Source organism: Lepisma saccharinum, chromosome 3 (assembly GCF_977018435.1).
Source record: "Lepisma saccharinum chromosome 3, izLepSacc3.1, whole genome shotgun sequence".
Classification (NCBI taxonomy): domain Eukaryota; kingdom Metazoa; phylum Arthropoda; class Insecta; order Zygentoma; family Lepismatidae; genus Lepisma; species Lepisma saccharinum.
The window spans coordinates 27,051,963-27,068,785 of record NC_139231.1 but is presented as its reverse complement, the minus strand read 5'-3'; the positions used below and the strand labels follow the sequence as shown (position 1 = coordinate 27,068,785).

At 38.6% G+C, this 16,823-nt stretch overlaps 1 protein-coding gene across 1 annotated transcript in view; it reads left to right on the top strand.

Annotated features, from left to right (window-relative positions):
• The window catches only part of LOC145985495 (uncharacterized), a 221,667-nt gene that overhangs the window by 155,071 nt on the left and 49,773 nt on the right, over positions 1 to 16,823 (top strand). The window contains exons 6-7 of the mRNA XM_083119566.1: positions 15,138 to 15,360; positions 16,125 to 16,320. Coding sequence (XP_082975692.1) covers positions 15,138 to 15,360; positions 16,125 to 16,320 — 419 coding nt within the window. The remainder of the gene's footprint in view (positions 1 to 15,137; positions 15,361 to 16,124; positions 16,321 to 16,823) is intronic.

Sequence of the window (16,823 nt, the reverse complement as noted above, 5' to 3'; positions counted from 1 at the left end):
CAAAAGTAAGATCTGTGATTTTATGCAAGAAATGTTTCCGTTTCTCACACTCACAAACACAGTGCAAATCCTCTCCCGTGTGTTACAGATGCGGTCAAGCGGAACATGGAATCTGCAATGCCAGTCCTAAATGTATTAATTGCAAGGGAAACCACTTATCTACCGATAAGTCTTGTGTAAGATGGGAGCAAGAGAGAGAAATACAAATGCTGGTTGCTTATAATAACATCTCCTATCAAGATGCAAGGAAACAAGTAATTTTTGGAGTTGATCCACGAAATGAAGAGCGAACATATGCGACCTCTGCTAAAGACTTTCCTAAATTGCTAGAGATAAGAAAGGAATCAATAAACAAGGAAAGCCCTTGCACATCAGAAACTCCTACTACAAACAGATTAAATTCTGTTACAGATTGGGAAAATAGAAGAAATGACACATATCTGAGTAACCTCTGTTGGAAGAAAGTGCCACCAGAATCTGACCGGTCTTATGAAAGTTTTAAAAAAACAACACGGGGAAAATTTTAGACTGCATTCTGCTTCACAATTGAGGAAAACAATTAAACCTGTTTTGATGAAGGACAAAAATAAACACAAGGATCCACAAATTGCGTCAACATCATCAGCAGTGGCTAATTCAAGTGAACCTGTGAGCACGACGTGTTCCTCTAAGGAACAGGATAGAAAATCAGATTCGATTGGACGCCGGACAACAGCGGAGAATCCTTCTCAGAAAGAATCTCTAGTAAATCTGCTACATCTAATAACTGAACTTATCACAACAATTTCAGTGAGTGATGATTTATTATATATTAGGAAAATAATCTTAAAATGTAACGAAATTTCTGTACAAATTTTAAAACTAATTCAAGACTTACAAGATTTCGGGGACACCCCTTAATTTAAAACAACAATGTGTTACCAGCAAAGAAAATTCTTGCCATTAATAATACAATGGAATTTAAGATCATTCTCTGCAAGGAAACTTCAATTAATTAAATTAATAGATGAGTGTCACCCGTTAATTATTTGCGTTAGAGAGGTATGGGGTTTAAAAGCAGAAAATATTCATATTGCTGACTATCATAGTATATTAAATGATTATAATGTAGGAAATAAGGGTGTGGGAATTTTTGTTCATGAAAGTGTACCATTTCAACAAATTCAGTTTAATTCAACACATGATTTATTTACCAAATATAATGTGGAAGTGGTCGGTATAAAAATTCAGTTAAACAACTTACTTTATAATATTATTAGCTTGTATATTCCATCTCAAGTACTCATAGCAAGAACATTGCCAGTGTACTCGTTAGAATTTCCCACACAACCAATTCAAAATATATATTTCCCGAAATATAATCATTCAGCTGAGTTTAGAGAATCGTGGGAAGACTTTTATCACATATATACAGATGGGTCTAAAACTGAAAGTGGAATAGGAGCAGCTCTTGATGATATTGAAAGAAATATATATCAAAAATGTTTAGGTTACCATATTTACAGCAGAAATATATGCGGTATATCAAGCTTTGATTTATATTGGTACAGTTCCTGAACAGAAATTTCTAATACTAGTTGATTCGCAATGTGTTTTACAAACAATACAATCTAGTTATAAAAATTTATTTAAAATATCACCATATGTCATCAATTGTATTCGTGCAACTAATAGCTTAATAAGCAATGGAAAAGTAGTTCATTATGTGTGGGTAAAATCACATTAATATTTACGGAAATGAGCAAGCAGACAGATATGCAAAACAAGCTGCTCAGATGAATGAAACAATCCAGTTACCATTACATTACACAGATCTTTTGCCGAGGGTTAAGAAGAAATTTTTTGAAGAATGGAACTTATGGTGTAATAATTCATTACAAAGTGTTGGTGAAAGTTGTCGCCCTTATGTTGATTACGCTAGGAAAAAAACCTTGGTTTTATAATTGTAAAGGTTCAAGAAATGCAATTGTTTTAATAAATAGACTAAGAAGTGGTCACGCGAGAACATATCATCATTTATTTAAAATACACATTTTGAAACCTCCGAATTGTGACTGTGGTGATTTAAGGGGTGATGCTCATCATATTATTTTGGAATGTCCAATTCATTCAGAGAAAAGAAAGACCTTATATAAAACTTTGTCAAAAATTAATGTTCCTTTTCCCATTAATATGACTTCAATGTTGTATGCTCCAGATGTTAGAATTGGATATGTTATACTTGCTTTTATGAGAAAAGCTGATATAAAATTATAATATTTTTTTGTTACTGAATGGCCCGACCCTGTGGCCGAGCGGTTAGCACATCGCGCTGCGACGCCAAGGGTCCCGGGTTCGAATCCTGGTCGGGCTTGGTTGTTTGTGAATGTCCATTCATCAATTTCATCCTTTCATCACTCATCCTCATCTTCGCAAATTAGCCACGAGGCACAAAACGCGAAGTAAAATAAACTAAATCAATCAATCAATCAAATTTGTTACTGAATGAGTTAATGTAGTTATATAAAATTGTATTTAAGAGCGTTTATGAATTTTGTGTGTAACATTTATATCAAAAATGTATCTTATGTACTTATAATGTATGCTGGGCATAAACAGCCACCTGTAAAGCTGTAAGTCCAATAAATCGTAGTTGAGTTGAGTTGAATCGTAACGTCATGCATACAAACATAAAGTTATATTTAAATAGAATATGGGGCATGCTTTATTAGATTGATTTGGTTTATTTTACTTAGCTTTTCTGTAACTGTTGGCTAATCGCGAAGATGAGGATGAGCGATGATATGAAAGAACGCACTTGCTCTAGGTGGGATTCGAACCCTGCATGCTTTGTTTGTATATTATGATGCTAGGATAACGTGCGCTTTTACAATTCGAAAAAAAAACAACCAAATAAAACCTTTTCTGTCGTCGAGTATTATAAGTAGTATTGTTAACCTTAGTATGAATCAAATGTGTAATAACTGTAGTGCAACCTCAATGTGATATATGGAATGACCAGTTAATATCAAGGGGTGTAAGGAGCGACTTCTCAAGGTACTCAACCACCTCTGTTCCACGCGGTGCAGCACACCCTCTACGCATTGTTGCAGACTAACAAGGATCTGACGCCTGAACCCACAGCCAGTGTAATCCTCTGCCGAGCTTATGTCCTGTCCATGTGTGTTTATGCGATTGTTTATTTATTTATTTATTGTGTTTGCGATTGTCCTTTTATCAATTTCATCTTATTATCACTAATCTTCTTAATTAGCCGAAAGTGGTAGATGATCGAAGTAAAAGAAACCAAAATCAATCTAATATCAACAATTAACATTCGCCACATGCTGTTGATTTGGTTTGTAACGTCGTATTTCTGTCAATAGTCTGTCAATATTCTTAGTATCGATATTGTAATGCCACAAACTACAGTTTACAAACGAAGATGCGTAATTATAATACAATGTTAATAATGCGTGTGTTACATTCTAGGCTATATTCACGCAAGAAGACAACGTTGGCAACAGTGGCGTGCCCAAGGAGAGGTGAGGGTCATATCCCCCCTTTGGCCCAATATTAAAAAAAAGAACGTCAAAGGCAGGAAAAGATGACAAAATGAGGTTGACTACTAAAAATAGAACACGTAACGCCTCCTTTCGAAATTCCTGGGCAATATGTGCAAACACGTGACTCACCTTTACTTTTCCTCGTCTTCAGACACCACAGTTGATCTTCGAAAACACTAAAATAAATGCTCTAATAGGCAAGTTCAATTCATAACTATAGGAAACATAACAATGATGAACAAAGTGTTACAACGAATTATTATATTGTTTGCACGAGCATTGTTATGTTAGATTTTCTGAGATGGGGCGTGGCGCTTTTATTTAAAGTATTATAATTTTTATGTATCTAATATAATGGACTAAAAATACCGTGAATCATAGGCGGAGTTCTGTCAGCCCACTTGGGAAGGGGGGGGGGGGCTAACGGGGGATAATATTATTCATGCTTTTATCGATTACGAAAATCATCACGGACATTCTCCTTGGGGGATAGGTGATCTCACATCATCACATCCTAATGAAATGGAATTTGTGTTGGTGTCGAATTGATTTGATGTCAGTCTGCCTGTTTATTTACCAAAAGAATTGGAAGCAACTGTTTCTTTTTCGATGATCATAAATTTCAGTTGTGTGCGGCATAAATATGCTTTTAAAAACTGAATAAGTAAAATTACAATAATTAGTGTAACTAACCGTTAATTAACTTTCGTCGCGTATTGAAGTCATTAAGGCACACAACTTTTCTTAATAATGTTTTTCTACTTGATGCCACGTTTCGACGCTACGAACTCTCGAGAAAACCGAATTTGGTCCTGAATATGCAACGTTTACGGGTGTCCGGAATGAGACTGACGGTTTTTAAACGTGTGTGGTTTTAATATGGTTAGAGATAGGGAAGAAAGGAAACATGCATTTTGAAGGAAAACTCAAAATGTTTTATTGGTATTACTTACAAGTCATTGTAACTCAGTATAACTCCACGTGAGCTCCATTTGTGACTCGGAGAATATCCAGCCTGGATTAAATCTCTCTCCACGTATTCTGTAACATCTGAGGTGTGACAGAAGCAATCGTATTCTGAATACGGGTCATCAGTTCATCAAGGTTACGAACCTTTTCACCGGAATACACAATGTCTTTCACATACCCCAACAGGAAAAAGTCCAGAGGGGTTAGATCAGGGGAGCGTGGTGGCCACCTAATTGGCCCATCACGGGCTATCCAACGTTCCGGAAATTCCGTACCAAGATACTCCCTCACTTGTAGGCTCCAATGTGGAGGGGCACCATCCAATTGGAAAATCACTTGAGGTTGCAAATGTTGTAATTGGGGAACTGCAAAGTTTTGAAGCATGTCTAGGAACACATTTTCTATTATGGTTTGCTCAATGAAAAAGAAGGGGCCTATAACTTCATTAAGTGTTAAAGCGCACCAAATATTCAATTTTGGACTGTCTCGGGAATGTTCCACATACTCATGCTGATTCTCAGATCCCCATATCCTAACATTGTGTCTGTTAACAGCCAGACAAGTGAAAAGTTGCTTCATCTGAGAAAACAATGTTCGATAGAAAATTATGGTCATTATCAATCTTGTGTAGAATTTCATTGGCAAATTCTAATCTTCTTGGCTTGTCGTTAGGCTTAATTTCTTGCAACAAACGTAATCGTTTATGTACCACATAGTGCACAGTTGACCTTGGAATTCCCAGCTGCCTGCTCGCTGCGCGAATTGACTTCCTCGGCTACATGTGAAACACTCTCTTATTGACTCCACCCGTTCGTCTGACAGACGCGATATACCACTAGGGATGGCCAGATCCGGATCCTGAAATTTTCAGATCCGGATCCGGATCCAGAACATTCGGATCCGGTCCCAGAATTTTCGGATCCGGATCCGGTACTTTTGGATCCGGTTCCGGATCCGTTTTGCCATCCCACATGCGGTTCTTTGGAAAGTAAGAATGTGTTTATAACATATTGTTACCTGCTAATATACATATATATATATAGTGTGTGTGTGCGCGTGCGCGATTTGTAATTAATTAATACACTTACAAGGGAGGTCTAAGTCTCCCCCTCCGATTTCCATGAAACTTGGCAGGTGTATGGAGGCCCCCCCTCAAATGTCAAGATGAGGAGAAATTGAAGTGGGGATCTGACCCCGAAACCACGTAAATATGTCATAGGAAGAAACAGGGGGCATAGGGCCTCCCTATACACCTGTCAAATTTCATGGGAATCGGAAGGGGACACAGGGGTCAGATAATCCCCACGTCAATTTGTCCTCATCTTGACATTTGAGGCGGGTTTTGCCCCCTAAAACAGCTTTTTAGCCGAAACAAAAAAAACAACAAAAAACAACCACGTATTTCTTCCTTTGGGCCCCTCTATACACCTGCGAAGTTTCATGAAAATCGGAGGGGGACACAGGGGTCAGATCCTTACTTCAATTTGTCCTCATCTTGACATTTGAGGGGATTTTGCCCCCTAAATCAGTTTTTATCTGAAACAAAAAAACACGCATTTCTTCCTTTGGGCCCCACTATACACCTGCGAAGTTTCATGGAAATCGGAGGGGGACACCTCCCTTGTTAGTCTTACACTTTGTAATTATATAACACTGCATATATTATACTTTTTTTATTTTAATTTGTAAAACTGTAACTGTATAATTTTTGTATAACATTTCTATCTTGTTTTATGTGTTAAAGGTTTCATCCTGGAATGGAATGTCTCACATTTATGTATGTTTTCATTTCCAATACATTCGAATGAATACATATTCGTTTCAATGGCATTTACAAAATCAACCTCTGACATTTTACGTTAAACAAGTAAGATTATTTTTGTGCACGAGTGTGTTAGCCGATGCGTAGCAAAGTATTTTAGGAACAACACTTGAAAAAAATTCTTGTAGGACTAACTAATGAAAAATTTCTTTGTAATCGAAGATCATAATACCTTTTAAGGTGTGGTAATATTATAATGGGATTGAGATACGAAACTCTCGGATCCAGATCCGAAACTTTGAGACCCGGATCCGGATCCAAAATTTTCGGATCCGTAATTCTCGGATCCGGAACTTTTGGATCCGGATCCATTCGGATCCGGATTTTTCGGCCATCCCTATATACCACCACTGCAGGCACGTATCCAGGAATTCCTTTCGGTGCGGGGGGTGGGGGGGGGTGGGGGGCTGAACATCATATTTTTAAGGGGTATAGATAGAACCTCACAATTGTATGTTTAAGGCCTGTGGTGGGGATTGGGTTCCAAAACGGGAGGGGGGGGGGTGCAAGGAAAGTTTACTTTATCTTGGTAGACAAGGCCTAGGATTAAGAGGCAAAAAAATGGGGAGCAACTATCCCCTAAATAGTTGCCACTGTTTAAGGCTGCCATTTTAATCAGAATGTGAAATCGGAACGTTTTTTACCACTCGACTCCCCTGTTTCCGTGCATTAACATTGTGTGCCAGAACCATCTGAGTGTGTGTGTTTGTCCATTTCTTCTCATCAGGCATCAACACATCTATGGTGTCTGAGTGTTTTTACGAAGCCGTTACACATGCACGGGATGGACAATCCCCTCGACAAGGCAAGATTCAAACTGTCGGCTGCGAGGTGGACGCAGACAGTTCTCGAATATTTCTCTGATTCGAGCCTGGACACCACTACTGTGTCTTGTCCTTCCATGTTTGCAGCTCTTACAAAAGTCGAAACCCACTAAATTGTTCATATTCAGGCCTCTGAAAACCCTTTCGTTCCCAACACATCTAATGTTTCGTCTTCCAATATGATGTTGTTGTTGATTTGGTGTTTTAAGTCCACTTTATGCACAGTAAGGCTAATCGGGACTGGACCTACAGCTTAAAGTGGGATCCGAACAGGCGCGGCTCGTGCGTTACTTTCCTGGGGGTTCACCGAAGTCATATGACACATATTCAGTTTCCGCTAAAAACTTTCTTCGCGAAACAAAGGGATCGGGGGGGGGGGGTTAAAAGATTGGTACATAATTTTTTCATAGAATGAGGTTTCATAGTAGAGGTGTGCGAATAAATTTAGGACTAAAATTAAGTACAATATATTGTGCCTCTATGAAAGAAATTTCGGGTCTCATTAGAAAATCATGGACGTCCTCAGGATTTGTTCCAGGGATGGGAAGCAAATAATTTTTTTTCCAGGGGGGACAAACGAGGCACATTTTTCCCTGTAATAGTGTTGTTCTGTCAAAAAACACTCCTTCGGTCCCTGCAACGCCTTTATAATACTTATCATAAATTACTGTGACTGAAATGAAATTATATGTGTGTAATAAATAGTTTTAGGTTAACATTAATTTTCCAGGCGGGTGTGGCCCCTTTAACCCCTTCGGACGTCCATGCCTGCAATTATAAAACGACTAAACACAATGGTCCTACAATTATTAAAGGGAAATGACAATCAATGGCATGTGCGTACTAGAAACCTGAGACCCTTTCATTGAAATGCTACAGCTTTTTTCTATCTTCAAATTTGGAGTTGGTCGACCAGCACACGCTTTTTCTCTAATTTTCTTTTAACAGACGAGAAAATTTATTTCCGTTAATTGTATGCATTTTAGCGGTCATTTCTTACCTGCGCAGACGGTAACACCTACACTGCATCAAATGACGTAACATAGTCCATCCTTCGGAGTATCAATACTTTGCAACAACTATGAAAGCACTTCGAAAACTTACAAACTTGAAACATTGACCCCGACAGGGTTTGTCACGTCTTCCTTTCTTGTCTAAGATCGCGGCATTCTTTTACTTTCACATATCCGAAATGTTTCCATCTATAAGGAAAAAGTCTGAATGCATGCTCGAATTATTTTAGTAATGTATTTCTTTTCTTTTAATTCATCGCCTCTATTTCCAGCTTTTATTCATTTGTACTCATCCTTCTCTGCCCAATTTTGCATTTATGCCAAGACGTTCGGTACAAAAATTATTCAACAGAGAAGATTGAATATGTAACAAATGCGCTTCAAACTTGAACCTCACAAGGCAACACTGGAAGTAAGGAACCAGCTGGGCCTCACTAGCAGCGCGCAGCGAGGACGGTGCCTTCTGGCTTCTGCTGCGGCTTCTGAGAGAGCACGAACTGCGCATGACCGTTGGTTGGAGATCGAGGTTTCTCAGTATCCTCTGCCATGTATTTTGCCCATATAGCTGCCCCAAGCTTCTGCCTGCCGCCTGAACCTTTACTATGGCAGGAGCTCTCCTGTGGGGGTTCAGCTGAGGGTCTGCACAAGGGCGGCCGTCTCGCGGTTTCTCTTTCTCAGCAAAAGAATTTGCCGTGGTACGGACACAAATATATGACTTCTTGTGTAGAAATTTTAGCGAAAAATTGTCAAAAGGTAAAGACATTGTTTATTGTCCATTCCCGATGTAAATTACATATAATACTGGGGGTTCACTGATCCTGTGCGCTATAGGGCCAACCGCGCCTGGATCCGAACCACTTGTGCCTCCACCGGGTATCGAATAGGAATGGCCAGATCAGGATCCTAAAGATCCGGATCCTAAAATTTTTCGGATCCGGATCCGCGGATCCGGAATTTTCAGATCCGGATCCGGTACTTTCGGATCCGGATCCGTTTGCCATCCCACATGCGCTTCTTTGGAAAGTAAGAATGTGCTTATAACATATTGTTACCTGCTAATATATATATATATATATATATATATATATATATATATATATATATATATATATGTTCGATACCCGGTGGAGGCACATAGTGGTTCGGATCCCACTTTAAACTGTAGGTCCAGTCCCGATTAGCCTTACTGTGCATAAAGTGGACTTAAAACACCAACTCAATATATATATATATATTGTAGTGTGACGTCGGGTAAGGTATTGGATCGAGTCACGCCGGGATGTAGCTTAGATAAATACGATAGGATTTAAGTTTGAGTTTGTGAGTTTGTGTAGCAAATTATGTCATCCTTATATGCAGATATCTCGAAACTATCTATACCAAATAAAATTATAGATATTATATTGTTTATGATTTGACTATTTGTTTTCAATATATATAGTGTGTGTGTGTGCGTGCGCGATTTGTAATTAATTAATACACTTACAAGGGAGGTCTAAGTCTCCCCCTCCGATTTCCATGAAACTTGGCAGGTGTATAGAGGCCCCCCTCAAATGTCAAGATGAGGAGAAACTAAAGTGGGGATCTGACCCCGAAACCACGTAAATATGGCATAGGAAGAAACAGGGGGCATAGGGCCTCTCTATACACCTGTCAAATTTCATGAGAATCGGAGGGGGACACAGGGGTCAGATGATCCTCACGTCAATTTGTCCTCATTTTGACATTTGAGGCGGGTTTTGCCCCCCAAAACAGTTTTTTAGCCGAAACAAAAAAAAAAAAAAACTTGTATTTCTTCCTTTGGTCCCCTCTATACACCTGCCACGTTTCATGGAAATCGGAGGGGAACACAGGGGTCAGATCCCCACTTCAATTTGTCCTCATCTTGACATTTGAGATGAGGTTGCCCCCTAGAACAAATTTTTTGCCGAAACAAAAAAACACGTATTTCTTCATTTGGGCCCGTTTATACACACACCTGCCAAGTTTCATGGAAATCGGAGGGGGACACAGGGGTCAAATCCCCATTTCAATATGTCCTCATCTTGACAATTGAGTGGGTTTCGCCCTGTAAAACAGTTTTTTAGCTGAAACAAAAATTTCTTCCTTTGGGCCCGTTTATACACACACCTGCCAAGTTTCATGGAAATCGGAGGGGAACACATAAGTCAAATACCCACTTAAAGTTGTCCTCATATTGACATTTGAGGGTTGCCCCCTAAAACAGTTTTTTAGCCGAAACAAAAAAGAAGACGTATTTCTTCATTTGGGCCCGTTTATACACACACCTGCCAAGTATCATGGAAATCGGAGGGGGACACAGGGGTCCGATCCTCACTTCAATTTGTCCTCATCTTGAAATTTGAGGGGGTTTTGTCCCCGCTAAAATCGTGTTTTAGCTGAAACAAAAAAAACACGTATTTCTTCCATTGGGCCCCACTATACACCTGCCAAGTTTTATGGATATCGGAGGGACACAGGGATCAGATCCTCACTTCAATTTGTCCTCATCTTGACATTTGAGGGGGTTTTGCCCCCTAAAACAGTTTTTTAGCTGAAACAAAAAAAAACACGAATTTCTTCATTTGGGCCCGTTTATACACACACCTGCCAAGTATCATGGAAATCGGAGGGGGACACAGGGGTCAGATCCTCACTTCAATTTGTCCTCATCTTGACATTTGAGGGTGTTTTGCCCCCTAAAACCGTTTTTTAGCTGAAACAAAAAAACGCGTATTTCTTCCATTGGCCCTCACTATACACCTGCCAAGTTTCATGAAAATCGGAGGGACACAGGGGTCAGATCCTCACTTCAATTTGTCCTCATCTTGACATTTGAGGGGGTTTTGCCCCCTAAAACAGTTTTTTTTAGCTGAAACAAAAAAATCACGTATTTCTTCATTTGGGCCCGTTTATACACACACCTGCCAAGTATCATGGACATCGGAGGGGGACACAGGGGTCAGATCCTCACCTCAATTTGTCCTCATCTTGACATTTGAGGGGGTTTTGCCCCCTAAAACCGTTTTTTAGCTGAAACAAAAAAACACGTATTTCTTCCATTGGGCCTCAGTATACACCTGCCAAGTTTTATGGAAATCGGAGGGGGACACTTAGATAACCTCCCACATATATTATAATGTTTTTTTTTAATTTGTAAAACTGTAACTGTAGAACAATTGTATAATATTTGTATAACATTTCTATCTTGTTATATGTGTTAAAGGTTTCATCCTGGAATGGAATGTCTCACATTTATGTGTGTTTTCATTTCCAATACATTCGAATGAATACATATTCGTTTCAATGGCAATTACAAAATCACCTCTGACATGTGTGCACGAGTGTGTTAGCCGATGCGTAGCAAAGTATTTTTGGAACAACACTTGAAAAAAATTCTTGTAGGACTAACGAAAAATGTCTTTTGAATCGAAGATCATAATACCTTTTAAGGTGTGGTAATATTATAATGGGATTGAGATACGAAACTCTCGGATCCGGATCCAGATCCGGAACTTTCGGATCCGGATCCAGATCCGGAACTTTCGGATCCGGATCCAGATCCGAAACTTTCAGACACGGATCCGGTTCCGGAATTTCCGGATCCAGATCCGAATCTTTCGGACCCGGATCCGGATCCGCGGATCCGGAACTCTCGGATCCGCGGATCCGGAACTCTCGGATCCGGATCCAGATCCGAAACTTTCAGACCCGGATCCGGATCCGGAACTTTCGGATCCGGATCCGTTTGGCTATCCCTAGTATCGAACCCGGGACCCCTTGATTACAAGGCGATGACGCTACCACTGCGCCATCAGGGAGTCGCTCCAATATGATCAATTGCTTTCTTATTTATTTCTAGTGACGTGCCCAAGGGAGGATTGGTGGGGTCATAACTTCATTTGATCCAGTATTCCTTAAAAAAGGAACGTGAAAGACAGGAAGAGATGGCAAAATGAGGACTGACTACCAAAAATAGTATTCGTAACCCATCTCCCTACCGATAATCCTGGGCACGCCATTCTTTATCTCGGACACATTTTTTTAAAATCAACTCACCAGAAGTTTTTATCATTTCGTATTCGAGACTTAGGTAAAGTGCGTTCTTCCTGCAGGTTTTTGGATATTATCCTTTAGGGTGCTTTCGCCTGCCTTCGCACCTAACCTTAACAAAGCCCTAATTTTCCATCCTTGTGACTTGGATCTTCAAGACTTAAGTAGATTTCAGACCGAAGGGATACGCGATACATGACGTATGGAATGAGCCAATCAACAAAAACGTTTTACACCGTAGCGACACAAAAGGCCTCACAAACCAAAGTTCGACTTGTGAAATCCTCAGGCAACACAGTGTGAAATCTCCCTTAGTAGGCCACTGTCATCGTCACCTCGAAGTGGTAGCTCGTATTGACCACCGAAGAGAAATGTATCCTCAACCGGTGGGAATGCCCCTCAGTTTTCTTCTTTCTCCTTTATTTTCTGTGCTTGTTAATAAAACTGGTAACATCTTACAATTTGACATACACAGAACATGTACTATGTAGCCTATACATTTTAGCTCAAACTCAGTCGAAGTCAATGGTGGCTCAGTTGGTGGAGCCCTGATTCGGGTCCTGGTAGAGCCTGCAATTTCCGTTAAAATAACTACATATGCAACATCTTCTTGTTTTCTCTTCTCGACATTCATAAAATTTTCGGCTGTCCCTGGGAATCACATAATCAATTCATCAATCCAATCGATGTGTTACTCTGACCAGTTTCATTTATCTTTTCTTTTGTCTAATACTTTTTCCTTTACAAAATCACAAACTTTATGATTCACCTCCAATCAGCACTGGGTTCCCCCACCAACAATGTTATCCTAAAAAATCCCATGACCAAAAATTTCCGGGAGGGTGAATTATTCTTGAAACAACAGAGATAAGCAATTATTATTGACTTCAAATATACTTTACTAAGGATAATATTGACATGTAGCTAGGCTGGTGTGTTTTGATGGGCCTAGCTCCACACGTGACATTTGCTATTTTCCAGAGTTCTTCCGTATTTTAACTCATCTTTCCTAAGTACACCTGGTTCACCCCCACTGAGCAAGCACCTATTCACTGTGGAAGTTTCCAATCCATTCCATAAGCACATACTTATGTAATAACATGCATGAAGTTCATTAGCTAGTTACATAAAGCTTGTTATATAGTTTTGTAAATGAGGATTGTGCCAATGAAGTGCAAAACTTTTCATTACTTAGGAACAACGTGTGCAAATTGTTTATGAAAACCATGACAGTAATTCTTCCATTTCATATATAGAAGCTAATCAGAACACTCTTGCATGTTGTTTGCGTGAATCTAAGTCAACAAGATCATATTTAAAGGAAACATTTCTAGCCCTGAACTCATCCAGTTGTTATAGCTTAACTTATTTATTTTTATTTATTTTGAACAGAACAGTGTTCCACATTTTCTGCTTTGATTTTTAAGGTTACATGATTTTAAGGGTGAGAGACATTCACGAAATTAGATAAATATAAGCAAGCGTCCATATTTTGTCATAACTAATGGGAAAGCAAAGCATTTCAGTGCTAAAGAAAATGTACACAACAATAGATAATAGATGCTGGAACAATTAATTATAATAACAAGAATATAATACAAGTTAAATCGAAGTGAGGGATATAAAATTCCAGGCCATTGTGTCCTATTTGCATACAGAGCTTCAAAGAATACAACAACTATGTATTAACTTTGCACCTAATATTTCAGACCTGAAATCACAATGTACAAAACAAAATATAAAAAAAATACTAATACAATGCATTATAAATTATATAAAATAGAGAAATAATAGAAACAAAGTAACACCAAAGAACAGATTTTATAACTTCAGACTACAATGTTCAGCTTGGGCCATAAGGTAGCATGGTTCACACTGCCCCTCCCCATCTCGCGGGAGTATGGTGCACAGGAGTCGCAGGTCTGCACAGGCTTTTTGTTCCTGTGGTTCCACTGAAGTCTTAATTAAATTCTGAACTACAGGAAATTAAAGTAAAATTACTTCTGGATTTTACTAAAAACGGAATTGTATAACTTGCACATTCTTCTCATGGACACCATTTCAGCCTTGTTAGTTCTTCTGTATGGGAATCACTGGTATATATAACAACAGTTGAAATGATGTCTTCACAAGAAGGAAAAATGAGTGAGTGATTTGGTTTATTTTACTTTCCTTTTGTGCCACTTTTGGCAAATTGCAAAGATGAGGATGAGTGATGACATGATGAAATTGAGCAAGGGACACTCACAAAGAACACCCATGCCCAGGCCAGGATTTGAACCTGAAATCTCTGGCATACATTGTAGCCTGCTGTGCTCTGATAACGATAAACTGACCATTTCAAAGACTCAAACCAGCAACTTCCTGAATAAATGTTTCAAAAGATGCAGGTGATAGCCTATATAAATCCACAAGATATTCTTTCTGGAAGCCTGTTGTTAACCATCTTTCAAATAACTGAGATTATCCCAATTCTTTGGTGTCGCTTATTAAAATAATGAATCAATATGAAAGAATGAACACAAAAGGTACCACTGGGGAATTTGTTTCCAAAAATAAATTGTGAAATTTCAGTTCCAGAACGATAGGCAAGTATTCCAGATTCTGAAAAATTATGATTGTCTACAATGCTCTGTAAACCATTTGTTGTTGTCTGCAATAGGTGGGCAATTAGTATGATTTTTTTTAAAAAAAATGGTTTAGGAGCAGTTTTAACGGATCTAAACTTTAAGAATTTGCAATATCGTTGTAGTTCTGGAGAAAAGCAGATTTTATGATCATATCATTGCTTAAACAGTCCAAAGTCTATTCTAGTTTTAAATTGTCTGCTTCCTTCATATCATGCATCAAAATTAGTGAGTAATCTCTTTGCATATAGTAGTAGTATTACAGAATATCTTCCTCATTACAGCTCCACAATGGCTACCTTCGACAGAACTGGGAACATCACCACCTATCAGGACAACAGAAGCAACTGTCGAGACCACAGAAGGCAAAGGGGATGATCCTTTACTCTCCCCCACTTTCAAGGCTTACCTGCAACTCATGCTCGAGTCTTCATGGAAAGATGTTTGCGAGAACTTGGCAGGATTCAGAGTAGCCATGGCACAGATATTGGAACGTATGACACATGGGTAATTATATTTTGAACTTTGTAGTTAGTCAATACCAGCATTAGATAAGTAAGATGTAAGATTAGTAAGGAATGATTCTTTTTCATGACTTTTATATGTATTACTTAAAGTAGGTGTATTTTGTGAAGGTGAAGATAGATATTATTCAATCTTCTTTTGGTTCTCTCCTTGTTTCACCCTAAATTTTATCACCTCAGTTATTTGTATCACAAAAGAAATATGTAAACTATGAAAGAAATCTGAGGCACAATAGCCCTTCAATTTGATTTTTGTTATTTAGCATCACTTTTCTGCCACTTTTGGCTAATCATAACAATGAGAATGAGTCATGTCATGATAAAATTGATGAAGGGACACTCAAACAACACCCATAATGAAGCTGGGATTCGAACCTGTGACCCCTGGTGTCATAGCACACTATACTTTGCCATGGAAGTTGGCAACAGCCTTTTGAAAGCCAAGTTTTTTCATTGGGTGATGCAAGGTCAGTTCATTGAGTCCCGTCGCCACACTAGCTTTCATGGTTCTAGCAAAAGTTTTAGCAGTTGAAAGCAGCACAGAAATATATAAAACGGTTAAGAAAGTAGATAAAATTCAAAAGTCATGGCCTTCAGATACTGCAGTTAAATAGAAAAAAAAATGCATTTTACGTTTGTAAAATAATTTATTGTAGTAATCTTTTATCACAATAAAAAATATTTTCCACAATAGTCCTGTGAACTGAAATTTGATATTGATGTAAAAATGTTTCTTAATTTTTCCAGGGTTGTGCTACCAAGACGTATAGTGCTGTTAAATATGGAATCTGCCTGCACTGAACGACCAGAAAATAATGAAGGTTTGATCCCTGTCAGCTTCTATGTAGAAGATGAATATGGAAATTTTGATCGCCAGTTAACAGAGACGTTTGCACTACACTGGTCGCAGGTTGAACCTGTTGATATTGTTTATCAGAAAGAGGTAAGATTGGGAATATGTGTTTCTCTTAATGCTATGTTCATGACTGAAGTGTTTGTGGTGATTTAGCAGCATTGTGTACCCTTTAATTTTCTTCCAAAAGTAATGCATTACCATTACAAAGTTATGGCTGATTTTTATTTAGTTTGCATACTGGTTTCAAACATTGCGTACATTTTTCTTTCTTATAAGTTTTTTCCTTTTACCAAGTTAGAGCTAACTTTGAGCTAGACCAGCTACTTCTGAGATCAATATTCTGACTGAAAAAAGCACCAAACAGTTTGTCTCATCCAAACCTTTCTTTTGATATATTACACGACTATATTTGGATGACCTTGAGATTTGATCTTTTTGGGCCACTATGACCTTCAAGGTAAAAATTTTATTGGTACCCATCCTAATATTTCTGTCACACCTGTGATTGGTTGATTTAGCATGGATGCCTATTATTAACATTCCATACAGTTAAACTTTTTAAAAGCCTTTTTGCTTCTTGGTTGGTCTAC